We start from the raw sequence: 17,963 nt of genomic DNA on the forward strand, positions 1-17,963 counted from the left end.
TATTGTGTGCTGGGTGCTGACCAAACCCTGCATGACCTCCTCGGTCCTACGCATCCGCTCTGATGCTAAGTCTCCCTGCTGGTGAATCTGCCCAAGCACCTGCACCCACCTGTCGTAATCCTGTTCGGCCAGTGGCTGCTGCTGCTGCACATGCCTGCCACTGGTGGCAGGTGGCACAGACTCCTCCACCTCCTCAAGAGATTCTTGACCAAGCGGTGGGGATGCTGGTGAAGGAGAAAATTACAATTACAACACATTCCAAGCAAATTAGTACCAACTACTTATGCCATGCCAAATAATTACCTTCAACAAAAGCAGCAAAGACTTCCGCTGGGGCCTCGCTTTCCATGTTGCTCACCCCCCGGACCTCCTCTACTGCAATGCAGCACTCGGCCATCTCCTCCAGGGGGGTGAGCTTCAGGCGGCCGGGCATGGGGCCAGCCCCAGAGGTGTGGCTGTGTTCCCACCGTTTGGTCAGTTTCTTCTTGAGGTTGGTTTTGAAGTCGTGCCACCTGCAATCAAAGTTTACATATTACTACATGTCACTCCTGATGTTTGCTGTAGCAACCATTGCAATCTGCAACAGATTACAACATGTGCTTCATTACACTAAACTTACATTCTATTAAAATATAAAACCAACCCTTAGAACATTCACACTCACCCTACAATAACTATCGATTAAATGACATGGCAATCATGTCTGTGGCTCCAAGCAACGTGACCGACCATTTACCAACTCCATCTAACATCTAATTTAAACATTACTGGTCTTGTACTGCTCAAATGTAACACACATGAACTTGCCTCTTCTTAACGTGCTCCGCCTCACAAACTTGTGGAGCTACCGCATTAATCTCCGCAGTTATGTCCTCCCAAATCTTCCATCTCCTTGTGTATGTCAACCGGTCCTGTGGACACTCAGTCCAATCCCGTGCGCGGGGTACCAGTATGGCAAGCTCCTGCGCTTCGAATGCCATGTTCCTGCTGCTTGGTTCCTCTGTAGGCATCTTTCGCTGTAAGTCGCTGTACTTGAAGTGCTGGCCAGGCTACTCTGTTGGGAAGCCACCTATTGTGTTCCCAATGATTCTGCTGAGGCAGAAGATGGGCCAGCAGCAGATTGGGCTGATGTGGATGGCCCAGCTGCCTGCTCTTCACCCACTGGGTGGTCTGTGGTGAGGGGCACATAGGAGGTGCTGGAGTCCAGGCGTTCAAAGAGTTTCTGGCACTCCTGGTCTCCCTCAGATTGAGATCCAGCCATGTTTGCAACAACTTTTTGCCTTTCTAGCACACCTTTATATAATTTAATTGGTGTACATCAGCGACACCCTGCGTTCCGTGCGGCTGCGTTCCGTACGGCAGCGTAGACCATGCGGCGCATAGGCCACGCCCATACCAGCGAGAAAAAAAAAACAGGCATACTTGCTAAGTCTGATTCAGTAGTTAATGGCAGATTTGAACACCAATAAACACCTCAAACTGTGGCCACACATGAAATGTATATGTGAATGTACATTTGTACTGTGCACTTGTTTGGTATGTACAACAAATGACACTAACCCATTCCATATGTTAATCCAGTCCACCACTCAGGCAATAGTAATCAGTGCTTGCATCCAAATCACATGTGAAAGGTCTCCAAATACTGGCTTGATGCTAGGTACATTTCATTCCACATCTCTAGTGTGGGCCGGTAGAAGGTAAGTGTTCACATGGCACCATGGCCTAATATTGGGAAAAGGGCTTGCACTATTTGCTATGTTTATGGTGTATAGCTTTCATTATAATAAAGCTGTCTAGTTTAGTACCTTGTAGAGTTAGGTGTAACTGGATAGTGATGCACACTATTTCACCTGTTGTTTTCACCCATGTTTGGTGAATATAATATATTATATCTAATGGATTGCAAACTTCTTTCACCCTGTCTGTTTTGGAGATACTAAGCAATGGCATGGTCAGCTCAGCTATGCAAAGCTACAGCAAGTGTTGCTTTGCGATGCAATGGTTTAGCCGTCTGTTGTGGCGCATACACGCTGTTAATGACAAAATGAACACTAAAGTTAATACCAAATATCACTCTGAACAACCAATTACAGGACATGATTGCTTGAATTGTGCCATTGCTAAGATGGCGGCCTATGGGAGAGCAGCCCCATTCTCTCCCGCGGAGCTGAGGACACTGGTCTCTGTTATGGAGACCAGGCTGGGGCGTGCGGGCCCTTTTATTACTAACCGGCAGAAGCGCCATGCCTACGCCGCGGCCCGCAGGCGCATATTCGCACGCACCCAGGTGCGCAGGACCATCGCTCAGCTGGAGCGGCAATGGTCAGATCTGAGGCGGAGACAGCCGGATTTGCTCCAGCAAATCAGGGCCAGCATTGCACGATGTGAGTGTTTACACATTAAATGGCCAATTGTACATTATTGCTTCCATGACCTTTTTTTTAGCCAATAAGGTAACCTGGCTGATCACGAGTTAAACATGGCATACACTATATATGTGTAACTTCCTGTTTGACATGCTGTAATGTGGGTCTAATATGTCATTGTTTTTGGTGAATGATGAATGAACAAATCATGTGCCTTATTTAACACTCTGCATTTTGAATTTTCTTACAGCACGTGAACGTGCAAGACAGGCCCGTGAGCAGGGCCAGGAGGAGCAGGCCCAGGAGGAGATGGCCGAGGAGGAGCAGGGCCAGGAAGTGGTGGCCGAGGAGGAGCAGGGCCAGGAGGTGGTGGCCGAGGAGGAGCAGGGCCAGGAGGTGGTGGCCGAGGAGGAGCTGGCAGAGGAGGTGGTGGGCCAGGAGGTGGTGGCCGAGGAGGAGGCGTGCGAGGAGGTGGTGGCCCAGGAGGTGGTGGGCGAGGAGGAGGCGTGCGAGGTGGTGGAGGTTGAAGAAAGTGGTAGGTAAACATAAGGCATCATTAATAATTGGTGGTACTACTATTTGTTAGGTACCACTGCTGAATCTAGTGTGTTTTACTCTATTATTAATTAATAAACAAAAGTGGGTTATAACAGACACACCAAGGGGTTATAGGCCCAAGCTGAAAACGTGGAATCTGGAGGCGATGAGTGTTTATTTATGGAGGGTCTTTCTATACAAGCACAAATAAAACATCAATGGAGTATGGTCAGGCCTGATTTATAATGGAGTCACAAGTGGGAAGTTCCCCTGGGCCCCCCTCTAGAAAGTTGGCCCGTGTTGTTGCCATGTATTTTTGAAAGCTATTATGTAGGATGGATTGACTTTAGAAATTGTTTGGTGTATGGAAGTGGATTAGTGCTGCACTTTCACCTATCTGGCAATGTGACAATGATTCAGGAAGTAAGGGGTAGAGGGACTAGGCTAGCCTTTTAATGTGGTATCTATCTATCCATCCATCCATCCATCCATCCATCCATCCATGTATCTATCTATGTATATATCTATGTATCTATCTATGTATGTATCTATCTATCTATCATGCAGTAAAGCTATTAAGCAGTGACATGCAGGTATATATGTATGGCAACATGTGGCATGTTGTAGTGGATGTAGCTTTCTAGTAGATTGGTGAGTGTTTTGGCAGGAGAAGTGTGAGTGAGGCTCAAGTGTTGTTGTGATTTTGATACATACATTGGCAATTTTATCAGTCACATATTCTGTAGTGTAACCCACTGTGTGTGTGTGTGGCACCATCTTGTTTTTTTCCATTAGAAAGAGTATTGCATATGTAATTGTTTGTATGTATGATTTATCATGCTGTAGGTACTTAGGATTGACTGTACAAGGTCTACCTGAATAGCATAATTAATGTTGAACCCGCTTTAACATGCCCACAGATGACCAGAGAGAACAAGGCGAGGGAGTGAGAGGGGCCCTCCTCAGGCTGCGGCAGCACCTTGTGGTCATGGCTGCAGAGGTGAAGGACCTGTGCGACCTCCTGCTGTGATTTTTTTTTTAATACTTTATGTAAAATGTTAATACATTTTTGTGAAAAAAGTTAGAAGTGGTCTGTGTGTTATTGTATTATTTTACAGTATAAGTATAAATATAAGTATATAAGTATAAATAGTGGTGTTTATTTATGTAAGGTGCAAAAGGGATATACAGTATATAGATGGGTTTAGTGCATACAAGTGGTTGAAAGTGAAGGGTAATGTGAAGATGTACATAGTGTGTGGATGTATATGTGTGTGTTTGAATGTGAAGAATAATAGATGATGTAATATGCATACATAGCACATGGGCTTAAAGGGGCGAGAAAGAATGTGGTGAACTTAGCATGATGTAAGGGTTAATCTAAAGTGGTAGTAAAGTCTTTAATTATCAATTAGATAAATAATAGATGACCATTAAAAACAATCCCTTTTTAATGAGGTTGCCTAATTGCATAAGTGGGTCATGGTACAGATTTGGGTGTTCTGATAAGAGTGGTGATTTGTGCGTAAATACACCGCATCGGTGCGTACGGCCAGGTTCCCGTCCGTTCTGAAGCGGTAAGACCGTGCATACGCTGTAAGACCGTGCAGAATATGTGCGTGTCCACCGCACACGCAAGATTTGGATGTCGTCCGTAAACATGCCCTCTTCTTAAAGAGTGAGTCCGTCCGAATGCGGAGGCTCGGTGGGCGTTTCTACGGACGATGTCCGCACAGTGTGGCGTGCGGCCCGCTCCGAAAGAATTCGGGAAAGTACGCAACAACCAGAATAAGGGCCAATATTATGAGCTAAGTATGGTTCTACAAGAAGAGAAATGGATCAGAGAGAGGTTGTTGCTGATAATAATAATATTGGGGAACTTCAATAGAATGATGCAAAGGATAATTGCTCGTTCAGTCCCTGGGGACTTTATATATATAGTGCCTATTAAAAATTATGCTACATAAGTGCTGCTTATCTACATGCTCATTTCCAAGGGTTCCAAGCTCATTGCCAGAGGTTCCATGCTCGTTGCCATGTGGGATTACATGCTCATTGCCAAGGGGAAATACATGCTCGCGGTAAATGGGGGACAGACGCCGCCAGGCAGAAGTGACAGCCACTGACAGTGGCGCAGCCTGGCTGTATTCAGAGCACTGCAGGTCCCGGCTTTTTGAAATAATACCCCTTTCACACCAGAAAATGCCTTCCCAGGTTGGCCCCTTTTACACCAGCCTAGTCCCTGCATTTTCTGGTGTGAGGGGGAGAGAAAACCACCCCTCCAGTTATCTAATTTAATCGGTTATATCTTTGTAACCAACTGACCCATTTACATGAGACAAGTATCATATTGAAGAACTTTTGAGTGGGTTTTGAATGATTGTGGTCCAGTGAAACTGGAATGTTTGGTTCCAGAGTAATCTGCCCTCAAAGAACATGAACCATGAAATTACATTTCAAAAATAAAAAAATCGGTTTATCGGCAATATCTTTGGAACCGATTGACCGATATGGACCAACCTGGTATCATATTGAAGGCCCAGCAATTTGGAATTGAATGAGTTCAACCACAAGCTCCTGTGAAACCGGGTGGCGGTCCGAATTAACGGGCCCCGTATTATCCTATGGGGAAAAATGTTACAGCTTTGCCAGGCGATATCTCCGGTTCCCAGGGAGCTAGAAACACGGGGCTGGGCTCATTGGAAAGCCCTGGTCCTCATCTACAAAAAAATGACACATGCCCGGGTTCCTCCCCCCCTGAATCCGCCAATGAATATAGTTACATTTCATTTTAAGGCATATAGAGTAAAGGCTCCCGAGTTGTGGTTCATACTTACAAAATGGCTGTAAAGAATGTATCCTATAAAGAATATGCAATTTGGAGTGTTTAGGTAATATAAACCAACCCGGGTGGCATCACTAGTGCCGGCAAAGATACACATTAATACACATCTACACAACCAAAACAAACACAAACTAATGTATGTATGTAAAACTAAATCTTTTTTGCTTTTTCACATTATAAATATTTTTATGTATTTTTATATATATATATATATATATATATATATATAGAATCATAGTCAAGGTATAGGTGTGAACTTGAATGGCATAGTAACATCCGTCACAGCCACTGCACATCATATACCTATCAAAATAGGCGTGCGCAGCACATTTTATTAGGGGGTGCACCGTCAAAGGTGTGCACATAGCTCCATCTATTGGGCGTGTCTAACACCGCCAATTAGGCATGTCTACCATCATCGAATGGCACTCGCTTCAATATATCTACAATATATCTCAGCCACACCATAATCTGCCTATTTCAGTTTTAATCTTCTAATTACTCTGTGTAACAGTACATGCAAATACAGTCATAAACATATATGGATTACGCAGGTATGTAGTAATATGACAATGGTCTAGTACAATAAACAATGCAAACACCCATTATTGATTGATAGGTGCTTCTTTTAATGGAATACAGTTGTAAAAAGAAAAAGTATTTTGCTGGTATTGCTAGCGGCAGAGGTGTTCCTAAGGGTAGGCACAGCATTAGGGGGTGCCTGTGCACCCCTAACACTCAATGTGCGCACACCTATGCCTATCAACCCCATAGATGAGGCACTTAGGATGTTAACATTAATACATAGAAAAATCAATATATACACAACATAAAAGATATACTACAGGAACAGCCTGGAGACACCAACTCTAGCTTCAAAAGTAAAAAAAATACAAAATCAAAAAAATGAAAAAAGCAACCATAAAACCGAAAATGGAGATGGATAATGGGTTGGCTTCATTGAGTCCCCTAGGAGAAGGAGTGTCCAACTCAAAGATCCACTTCGATTCTCTTTTCTTGAGCATAGTATATCTATCACCTCCCCTCACCATTTTGGGGATGTGATCGATGAGCATGCATCGGAGGCTGTCCACATTATTTAGCTTAGCGAAATGTTTCGCAACACTTTAGTTTCAATAGCTGCTCTTATCGATGTGCAGTGGTTTGCCATCCTCTCTCTAATATAGGCCACAAGGGCAGATTAGGATGTAAATGACGTAATCCGTCCTACAGTGTAGCCGATGTCTTATCGATATATATATATATATATGCATACAGGGGCATCAACAGCAGTGTAGACCTCTGGGCATAGCAATGTATTGGGCCCCTACCGATCCTCCAGCGGTAGGGATGTGGGAAGCTTTGATGTCCCGCGGGTAGTAGGGGGTATTATATCAACCGCTGAGCATGTAGGGCCTGGATCAGTAATTTCCACTAATTACCCTTTTACTGAAAAGATGGTGGGAGATGGGGTGGGAGAAGGGGGCATTGGGCTGAATGAAGGGGCCCTGATACATAATTGACAGGGTGTTAGAGGATGTTTAATATGCAGAGGAGGGGTGTATAGTGGAGTGGGCTTATTATTCATATTTCTGGTGGGAGGACAGCTTGCTTGACTGCAGATATCTCCAGTTTCTGGAAATAGATTTCTTAGATTTTAATGGAATTAAAAACTAGAGGATCCCACCTACCAAATGGTATTGGGGACTAGGGAATCTGAGTTCAGGAGGCAGAGCAATCTGCCAACGAGTATATGAAACTACATACCAGGTGTGTGGAGCTGGAGCAGTAACCAGCTGCTGGAAGGCTGATATCTCTGGTTCTGGGAACAGTAGAGACGAGCTACTAGTATCCATCAAAGGGGGAGTGTCCCAGCTTTTGGAATGTATCCTCAGAAAAACTCTAAGTCAGACAGAACCTTAAAAATCTGACTGGGAAGGGCAATTCACAGGCTTGGATGGGGACCACTGCTTTGAAGTCAGATATCTCCGGTTCCCAATGGACGATTTTTAAAATTCTTGTACTCATGGAAATAGGGGACCCTTAGCTTCCCCCCCTGCATGCAGGAGTTTGTAGCAGCTGCAAGAGGACTTTGTATTATTTATTTATTTATTTATTTTATTTACAGTTTCTTATATAGCACAGCAGATTCCGTTGCGCTTTACACATGTTGACAACACTGAAAGAACAAACTGAGTAAAACAGACAGACATAGAGGTTGAAATCTGCCCTTCCATCATCTGAAGCAAGAAGTGCGAACAAAGTGGAACTACACCCTGTATATGCTTCAGTGGATGGAAGAACTGCAGAAAGCCATTACTAGCTATACAACAAGCCATGACATTGGGGAAGGAGGGGGGATGAACCTTAACCCAGCACATTGGAAAATAATTTCTGTGTTGTGGAAGGTGCACAAAGCACAATTCTTAGTACACAATACAGCTGAGATATAGGGAAGTTAATGAGAATTGATGCAGGTATAGATTGTTGGTGAGTAAGAGAGCTGTAATTGAAATGCAAGAAGAGTGCATGGAGAACAGGAGGGAAGAGGGCCCTGCTCTGGTTGACAGTATGTTGAGAGCGGAACACTACATTTTGGCAACCGTAATTTATCCTAGGTTCAAGTCCTATGCTGTGTTTTTCTTTCCAACTGACACAGATCTTAAAACATGCAAAGAACTCCTGGTGAGCAAGTTGGCAGCTGAAGCTCAATTTCTCAAGAATCTGCCCGTAAAAAAATGACATTTTCCCAAAAGATCTAATGGGGAAGAAAAGCAGTTAAAAAAATCCCTTTTGACATCTGGTCGGGTCTAAGGGAATTGCACAGTATTAGTGACACCTCTAGCATAACTTCATAAGATACGGTCACCATGCAAAGAATAGTAGAGGACTATTTTCAGGACAACATAATTATAGGCATGTCAGAGAGTCCTTTCACTTACTGGAAGGAAAAAAAGTAGTACTTATTTATTAATTAACAGTTTCCTATATATAGTAGCGCACACATATTCACGTGTACACGCACACACAGACATTCTAGGGTTAATTTGTTGGGAGCCTAATTGGCCAGTATATTTTTGGATTGTGGGAGGAAACCGGAGTACCCGGAGGAAACCCACGCAAATATGGGGAGAATATACAAACTCTGCACAGTTAGGGCCATGGTGGGAATCTAACCCATGACCTCAGTGCTGTGAGGCAGTAATTACTTAAGCTGTCCACCTTCCAGTGTGTACTCGGAGAGAGTCTTCAGCACAGCTGGGAACCTTGTGAGTGAGCGGCGTCAAAAATAGTGCATGATAAAATCATATACAATTGGTAAACGACACAATAAAAATGAATGGGTTAAAAGCATTTTTACCACACTATAGCAGAGCATATATATATATATATATATATATATATATATATATATCTTTCCAACTGATGTTTTTACAGAGTTGACCTTCTGTGATCAGAAGCGTCTGTGTGTGGGTAATCATCAGTCAGAGGGCGACTGGGTACTGGCATCGGGCTGTAGCGGGCTCCCAAGACGCGTTTCTCCGCCTTACAGGTACTCGGTGGCTTCCTCAGCTGGATCCAGCTGAGGAAGCCGCCGAGTACCTGCAAGGCGGAGAAACGCCACTGGAGGGCGGCATGGGAGCAGCTCCCCCCCACTTGGAGCCATATAAGTGGCACCCCGACCCCCCCCCCCCCGGACTCTGCGGCAGCACCCGCTTCAAGCTCCCCTTCCCCTCTACTCGGCAGCAGCAGCCGAATCCTTCCCCCACCGGACAAGCTTCAAGCTCCCTGCCCACCCCGGACTCTGCGGCTGCTTCCGCCGCTTCAAGTCCCCCGACTCTGCTCGGCAGCAAAGGCCACACCCCCCCCATGACTCAGTGGCGGACACCGCATCTTCCCCCCCGCGAGCAGGTAAGCGGCAGGGCGGCAGGGCACCCGCTACTCCCCCCCCCCCCCCTCGCCTGGGGCACTATTGTGCGTTGCATCGCCCCTGAAAATACTTAGGAACTTCTTTTAGGTATAAAGAGAAACAGCATGAAATTAGATGGATATGAACTTGTGGCTATTGCCTCTTATAAGAACTGCCATGCATAGGAGCTACGCCCCCATTTGACATCACTGTGACATCACTTTGTGAGCCCCTGCACATGCCCCAGTCTCTCGCTCCCATTTACAGATGTCATGCAAATGCACACAGCATCTATTCTGCTATGTGCATTTGCATGACATCTGTAAATGGTGGGAAGGCAGAACAGTGCTAAAACAGTGACGTAACTAGAAAAATGTGTTAAATACTCATTGCCAGGGGTTAACTGTTTGATGCCAGGGAGTTACATGCTCATTGCCAGGGGTTTCTTGCTCATTGTCAGGTGTTGCTCCTTGACAGGGGGTAACATGCTTGTTGAATGGAATTGCTCATTGACAGGGATTACATGCTCTTTTGAGAGATGTTATATGCTCGTTGCCATGGCTTTCTTACTTGTTGCCAGGGATTTCTTGCAGGTGTGGAAGCATTTCTGGAATCTGGCATGCTACGCTGAGGTCCAGTAGGAATTCTAGCATATGTCTCCTCCTGCTGCGCTGGTATCACCAAGCCACTGCTTGAACTGCGGTGGCATTCTTAAAGACGATGTACATCACCAATAAAATTCCCTTATGAAGAGGCTGGTAGCAGGGGCAGGACACTTCTGGGGCAGATCTCAAGTTTGGGATGGCTGGGCATCATGCTTACAGCCCAGCTCATATACATATATGTCTTCTGCGTGCACTGGCTGCCCGCCCGGTGCATCATCAACATCACCTATGGGGTGACCAAGTCTTGGGAGGTGTCACCCAGGTCGGACATGGACCAGGAGGTCTTTTCATAGTAAGGCCACCCCACCCACCAGAGTACCACCTGATCAACGTGACCATAAATGGGCAACCACAGGGAAATTCCTGTCGCTACAACTACGCATTCCAGGCTTTAAGCTCCGACGCTGCATCCCTTGAGCATGAGATCTCGCTATGATATGTCAGGACTCAGCGGGAACAGGCGCGAGCTGCGCAGGTGGATCGATACTGCGCTGTCGTCGGTGCAGTTTGATGGTGACAGTCACCCATTTTCAAGGGCAACAAGAGAAATCAGACAGCTCCCTGGGCGCTGGATGTAATGAAACTCTCCTTTCTCTTTCCAGGATATTTACCCAAAAGGAAAAGAGGAGAAACACAATAGTTTAAGGTGTTGAACAAAATGTATAACGTGTACCAATCAAATATGTCTACTAAAATTAGCAGACACATGCGCTTAGTAGAGGGACATAATCGGTCACCAATAGATCCTTCCTTCCTTCTTCTTAAAAGTGTGGCCACTCGAAAAGGACAGGAAAACACAATCTACAATAGTGCAATACCTCTTTTTAATTTTTAAAATACATAAAAAAACAGTTTGAATCAGAGGACTCTCACCATGTGGTTTTGTCCACAAACAAAGTTCAGGCAAACTGAGCAAGTGTGTATCCCAAACAGGCGTCCCTGGGTGCTGGTCCACAATAGAGGTCCTTAGAAACGTCCTCTGCCCTTCCAAACAGTATTTCAAGGGGTCTTCGGCGGCAACAGTATACAGGCTGATCTCTGTGGATGTACTGAGATCTATTCCCGAGAGTCTGGGGATCTCTCTGCATTTCCCCACACAACTGCTAGAGACAGTGATGGATAAACCCACAAAGAGACTGCACATGGTCCGACTTCGTGGCCAGTCCTTATTTCAGGCAAACAGCACTCTCCTCCAAGATCAAGTGATTGGCATCAGCCTGGAGGATATGCAGGTCTCTAATCTCACTGAGGACATCATGCTCACCTTTACTTATGAGCCCATACAGGGAAACCTCTCTCCATTGTGTGTTTTCTGGGATGAATCCTCCGATGAGTGGAGCCACGATGGGTGTCAGACTGTCCCCAGCACCCACCAGACTGTCTGCAGTTGCAACCACCTCACCTACTTTGCTGTGCTGATGCAAGTGTCCAGTGAGGTGATATCTGAGGCGCATCTCATGTCTCCCTCTATCCTGACATTCGCTGGATGCATCATCTCTGCACTGTCCTGTGTCTTCACCATTGGCTGGATCTGCTGCTCCAGGAAGATGCAGGCAAACCCCACGCTGCAGATTCACACCAACCTCCTCGGGGCGGTATTACTGCTGGACCTCAGCTTTATACTGAGCGTGTTGCTCGGTGCTCTGGAGGAACAGAACATTTGTAGAGGCTCCACCATTGCTCTGCATTTTGCTCTGCTCTGCACATTCACCTGGATGGCCATAGAAGGCTTTAATCTGTACCGGCTGGTGGTCAAAGTCTTCCAGTCGTCTTCTGTGTCCACCATTGTGTCCTGATTGTAGCCTCTATTGTTCTGATGGATGTGGAGAATTATGGCGTTTACTACATTGCGGTGGAGCGTCCCTCCTCCCACAACGCCACAGCTTCTATATGTTGGCTGACTGAACCCATCGTCCATCAAGTTGTGAATTTTGGATTTTTTGCCACTGTTCTCCTGTTTAATGTCTGTATGTTGGTGGCTATGACCCAGCGCGTCCTGCGACTGTCCGCACACACTTGGGGGCCGAAAATGCACCATTCTGTTCTGTTGCTGGGTCTAAACTGCATGTTTGGTCTGCCGTGGGGCTCAGCGTTCTTCTCTTTCAGAGCCCTGTTCCTGTCAGTCCAGTACTTTTTCAGCATCTTAAATGCCCTACAAGATCTATTCATCTTCCTGTGGTATTGTGCCCTGTCCCAGCAATCCACCAATCACCCACTCCCTTCCTCTGAGAGCACCAGCACCGTCCCGGTGTCGCCCTGAACTGACCAGAGCACCAGAAGTGACCAGAATACATATTGATGTGTTAGGGAATATAGATTGTAAGCTCCACTGGAGCAGGGACTGATGTGAATGTTCAAATATTCTCTGTAAAGCGCTGCGGAATATGTGTGTGCTATATAATAACTGTTAATAAATAAATAATAATATAGTGAACAACGTTTTTTTTTTTTTTTCTGTGCTTGCTCTGCAGGCAGGTCACAATATGGTTACAAAGGTTGGAAATGAATTGTGTTCAGGTGTTTTTTTTATATTGCAAAATAATAGAGCACACACCAATGGATGACTGAAACTTTGAACAGCACTGTTTCTCAACCAGTGGGGTTTATTTATTTAAACTGAAAGATATCCGGCACAGCCATACTCACGTGAGGATAGCTGTACAGGAATACTGGCTGGATTGCAGGTACAGCATATTGCAGCTATATCTGGAGCTAAGTAGGAAACCACCATGTTCCTGTACAGTGTCCACAGTCTCTTATAAAGAACCAAGATGGCTCTGCACATGCTCAATAGAGAACTTGGCAGCTATTTTGAGATAGGACATGAAGCCTTCCTGAAGACCAAGAAGACTGGTACTGCACAGTAATACACACCTACACACCTAATTCAGCAGATAACAAGAGCAGACAGTAGTGGGCAGGACGACTGTAAATTGGAGACATCTTTACTCTATACAGCTTAGAATTTTGCCTCTATCACTCTCCATTCTGTTTTGAACCTTCATAAGTACCTTTTCCTCATCTACTCTCATGAATGCTTTTGCCTGCTACTCCACACCCCGTGTTTGCCTTTGCCCGTCCACCACTTAACATGTGTGCACCTTACCCCCTCCCTAAGCGTAAATCTGAATCCTTCTATCTCTATGAGTGCCACCTTCCTCCTCTACACAAGTGCACTTCCACCATCCACATGAGTGCCTCTGAATCCTTCTGAGCCTCTTCCCCAAGATTGCTTCTAAATCCTCAATTTTTTAAGAGTGCCTCTGCCTTCCACTCCTCACCGAATGTGTAACTTTGTCCTCCTCCACTTCCCATGCCACTATTTATTTACCAATTCCCATGTGTGCCACTGCCTATTCTCCACTTCTCTAGTGTCCTTCTGTCAGACACCATGAGCATCTCTTCCCCTACACATCTGTGATTTTGACAAGTGATTTTCTTCCTCTTTGTCACAATATCATGTTTCACCCCATTCCATTTGTTCCCTATACATTTTCTCTTATCTTATCCAAGTGTAATATTGCCGATATATAAAGCATTAGTGTGGCCTCACCTACCATTCTAAGTTCAGTTTTGGGAACCACTCCATAAAAAAGATATTGTAAAATTGGAGAGGGTTCAGAGAAGGGCAACTCAATAGATTAAGGGTTTAGAGTCATTTGGCTATGAAGAATTGTTAGCCAGGTTAGGTATGTCTTCATTGGAACAAAGGTACAGTATTTAAGAGGGGATATACAATTAACATACACAAATACATCAAGGGTCAATACAGATAATTGTCAGGTGTTAGGGTTAGACCAAATTTTAGCAGAAAAAATATCCAGGGTTACCATTAATTTGATTGTATAGTAGTGGACCAGAGAGCAACATAAGCTCAAGTCTAAAAAAATGATTTCAAATATAGGTTGGACTGTAATCAGATTGCAGTTAAATTGTCATACAGACTGATGTGAGACTGAGTACTTTCTTTTTAGTAAATCTTTCCTATTTATGAGTCGTATTTTCCAGAAAATATGTCCGATGATGGTTGTTTGCAGTTGTATCTTGCATTGGACTTACTGTATTCGTATTTATTAGTAAATTTCCCCTATTGTGTTTTGTTTATTAACAATAAAGTTTTATTGTTGGCACATTCTGTTAATTTAATGGTTTACACTTTTCCATTTTCACTCTGGCATACTGCTCATTTGAAGCAAATTATTTTACAAAGTGAGGGCACATCAAAGGTACTGTAGATTAATTTGAGTGGCATATTGAAATGTATTGCATCATGTGCTATATTCGTTAGAATTATGCATTATTCATAAATGACCACCAGTGTCAGTTATGAAAATCATTGGGATGTGCTGCTATGGCAAAAGCTTTTCTTCCTTTCGTGGAAAGCAGCTAGAAACTGAGTGCTGAACAGCATTAGTCACTGCAGCAATCGCTGAAGTGAGTCATTTGTCATTGCAGCTGAAGCACCTTCCATAGAATTTCAACTAGAGCCTTGAACAGTATAAAGAAGTCTGAAAAAACCAATGCTATTATCTAATCACTTAGGTGCACATTTATCATATAATATTTGCAGCTAATTCCCCGAAAAAACTAGGTTCCTTGAATGTATGTAGGAGGGACCGCAGCAGCAGCGGTGTAGCTAGGTGCCATGGTGCCCGGAGCAAGGGCATATTTCGCGCCCCCTCCCTCCTCCCGGTAATGAATTGGGGGCGTGGCTAACATGTGTTGGCATGTTACATTTGAAATATATAAGACACTGTAACGGAATCTGCTGCTCTATATAACACACTGTAACGCAATTTACTGCGCTATATAAGACACTGTAATGGAATCTGCTGCGCTATATAAGACACTAACGGAATCTGCTGCACTATATAAGACACTGTAACGGAATCTGCTGCGCTATATAAGACACTGTAACGCAATTTACTGCGCTATATAAGACACTGTAATGGAATCTGCTGCGCTATATAAGACACTAACGGAATCTGCTGCACTATATAAGACACTGTAATGGAATCTGCTGCGCTATATAAGACACTGTAATGGAATCTGCTGCGCTATATAAGACACTATAACGGAATCTGCTGCGCTATATAAGACACTGTAAAGGAATCTGCTGCGCTATATAAGACACTGTAACGGAATCTGCTGCACTATATAACACACTGTAACGCAATCTACTGCGCTATATAAGACACTGTAACAGAATCTGCGGCGCTATATAAGACACTGTAACGGAATCTGCTGCGCTATATAAGACACTGTAACGGAATCTGCTGCGCTATATAAGACGCTGTAACGGAATCTGCTGCGCTATATAAGACACTGTAACAGAATCTGCGGCGCTATATAAGACACTGTAACGGAATCTGCTGCTCTATATAAGACACTGTAACGGAATCTGCTGCGCTATATAAGACGCTGTAACGGAATCTGCTGCGCTATATAAGACACTGTAACGGAATCTGCTGCTCTATAAAAGACACTGTAACGGAATCTGCTGCGCTATATAAGACACTGTAACGGAATCTGCTGCTCTATATAAGACGCTGTAACAGAATCTGCTGCACTATATAAGTCGCTGTAACGGAATCTGCTGCGCTATATAAGACGCTGTAACGGAGTCTGCTGCGCTATATAAGACACTGTAACGGAATCTGCTGCGCTATATAAGACGCTGTAACGGAATCTGCTGCGCTATATAAGACACTGTAACGGAATCTGCTGCTCTATAAAAGACACTGTAACGGAATCTGCTGCGCTATATAAGACACTGTAACAGAATCTGCTGCGCTATATAAGACACTGTAACGGAATCTGCTGCACTATATAAGACGCTGTAACAGAATCTGCTGCACTATATAAGACGCTGTAACGGAATCTGCTGCGCTATATAAGACGCTGTAACGGAATCTGCTGCGATATATAAGACACTGTAACGGAATCTGCTGCACTATATAAGACGCTGTAACAGAATCTGCTGCACTATATAAGACGCTGTAACGGAATCTGCTGCGCTATATAAGACACTGTAACGGAATCTGCTGCGCTATATAAGACACTGTAACGGAATCTGCTGCGCTATATAAGACACTGTAACGGAATCTGCTGCGCTATATAAGACAATGTAACGGAATCTGCTGCTCTATATAAGACGCTGTAACGGAATCTGCTGCACTATATAAGACGCTGTAACGGAATCTGCTGCTATATAAGACACTGTAACGGAATCTGCTGCTCTATATAAGACACTGTAACGGAATCTGCTGCGCTATATAAGACACTGTAACGGAATCTGCTGCGCTATATAAGAAACTGTAACGGAATCTGCTGCGCTATATAAGACGCTGTAACGGAATCTGCTGCGCTATATAAGACACTGTAACGGAATCTGCTGCGCTATATAAGACACTGTAACGGAATCTGCTGCGCTATATAAGACACTGTAATGGAATCTACCAACACGCATAATGCCAGTGGCAAACGCAGGATTTTCAGAAGGGGGTTTCCAGAGGGGCGGAGCAAAGCACGGAAAGTATTATAGATAGACCAAATGTATATAAATAATAAAAACAAATAAATATATATATATATATATATATATACATATACATACATACATACATGCATACATATATATATATATATATATATACATACATACAGGGGCATCAACAGCAGTGTAGGTCCCTGGGCATAGCAATGTATTGGGGCCCCTACCGATCCTCCGGAGGTAGGGGTGGGGGAAGCTTTGAAGTCCCACAGGTGGTAGGGGTATTATATCAACCGCTCAGCATGTAGGGCCTGGATCAGTAATTTCCACTAATTACCCCTTTACTGCACAGATGGTGGGAGATGAGGGCATTGGGCTGAATGAAGGGGCCCTGATAAATAACTTCCAGGGTGGTAGAGGGTGTTTAATATGCAGAGGAGGGTGTATAGTGGAGTGGGCTTATTATTCATAATTTCTGGTGGGAGGACAGCTTGCTTGACTGCAGAGATCTCCAGTTCACGGAAATAGATTTCTTCGATTGTAATGGAATTGAAAACTAGAGAATCCCACCTACCAAATGGTACTGGGGACTAGGGGATCAGTGTTCAGGAGGCAGAGCAATCTGCCAACAAGTATATAAAACTACATACCAGGTGTGTGGAGCTGGAGCAGTAACCAGCTGCTGAAAGGCTGATATATCTGGTTCTGGAAACAGTAGAGACAAGCTTCTAGTGCCCATCAAAGGGGGAGAGTCCCAGCTTTTGGAATATACCCTCAGAAAAACTCTAAGTCAGACAGAACCTGAAAGATCTGACTGGGAAGAGCAATTCACAGGCTTGGATGGGGACCACTGCTTTGAAGTCCGATATCTCCGGTTCCCAAGGGCCGATTTTTAAAATTCTTGTACCCATGGAAAGAGAGGACCCTCAGCTTTCAGCCTAGCGCCCTTAGACTTATGGGGGGGTTTCTGGGTACTCGGAAACCCCCCCTGCGTGCGCTACTGCATAATGCCCCCCTTAGTACCACATGCATAATGCCCCCCCCCATAGTGCCACATGCATAATGCCCCCATAGTGCTACATACATAATGCCCCCTCAGTATTGCCACATACACATATGCCCCCATAGTGCCACCTACACACAT

At 44.6% G+C, this 17,963-nt stretch overlaps 1 protein-coding gene across 1 annotated transcript in view; it reads left to right on the top strand.

The window, feature by feature from the left end:
• Positions 1-12,586, top strand: part of LOC146005756 (adhesion G-protein coupled receptor G1-like) — a 51,888-nt gene extending 39,302 nt beyond the window's left edge. Inside the window, 2 exon segments of the mRNA XM_083145184.1 lie at positions 11,322-12,111; positions 12,114-12,586. Coding sequence (XP_083001310.1) covers positions 11,322-12,111; positions 12,114-12,586 — 1,263 coding nt within the window.
• The last annotated feature ends 5,377 nt before the right edge of the window (positions 12,587-17,963 follow it).

Source organism: Crinia signifera, chromosome 5, assembly GCF_055691185.1.
Source record: "Crinia signifera chromosome 5, ASM5569118v1, whole genome shotgun sequence".
Lineage (NCBI taxonomy): Eukaryota > Metazoa > Chordata > Amphibia > Anura > Myobatrachidae > Crinia > Crinia signifera.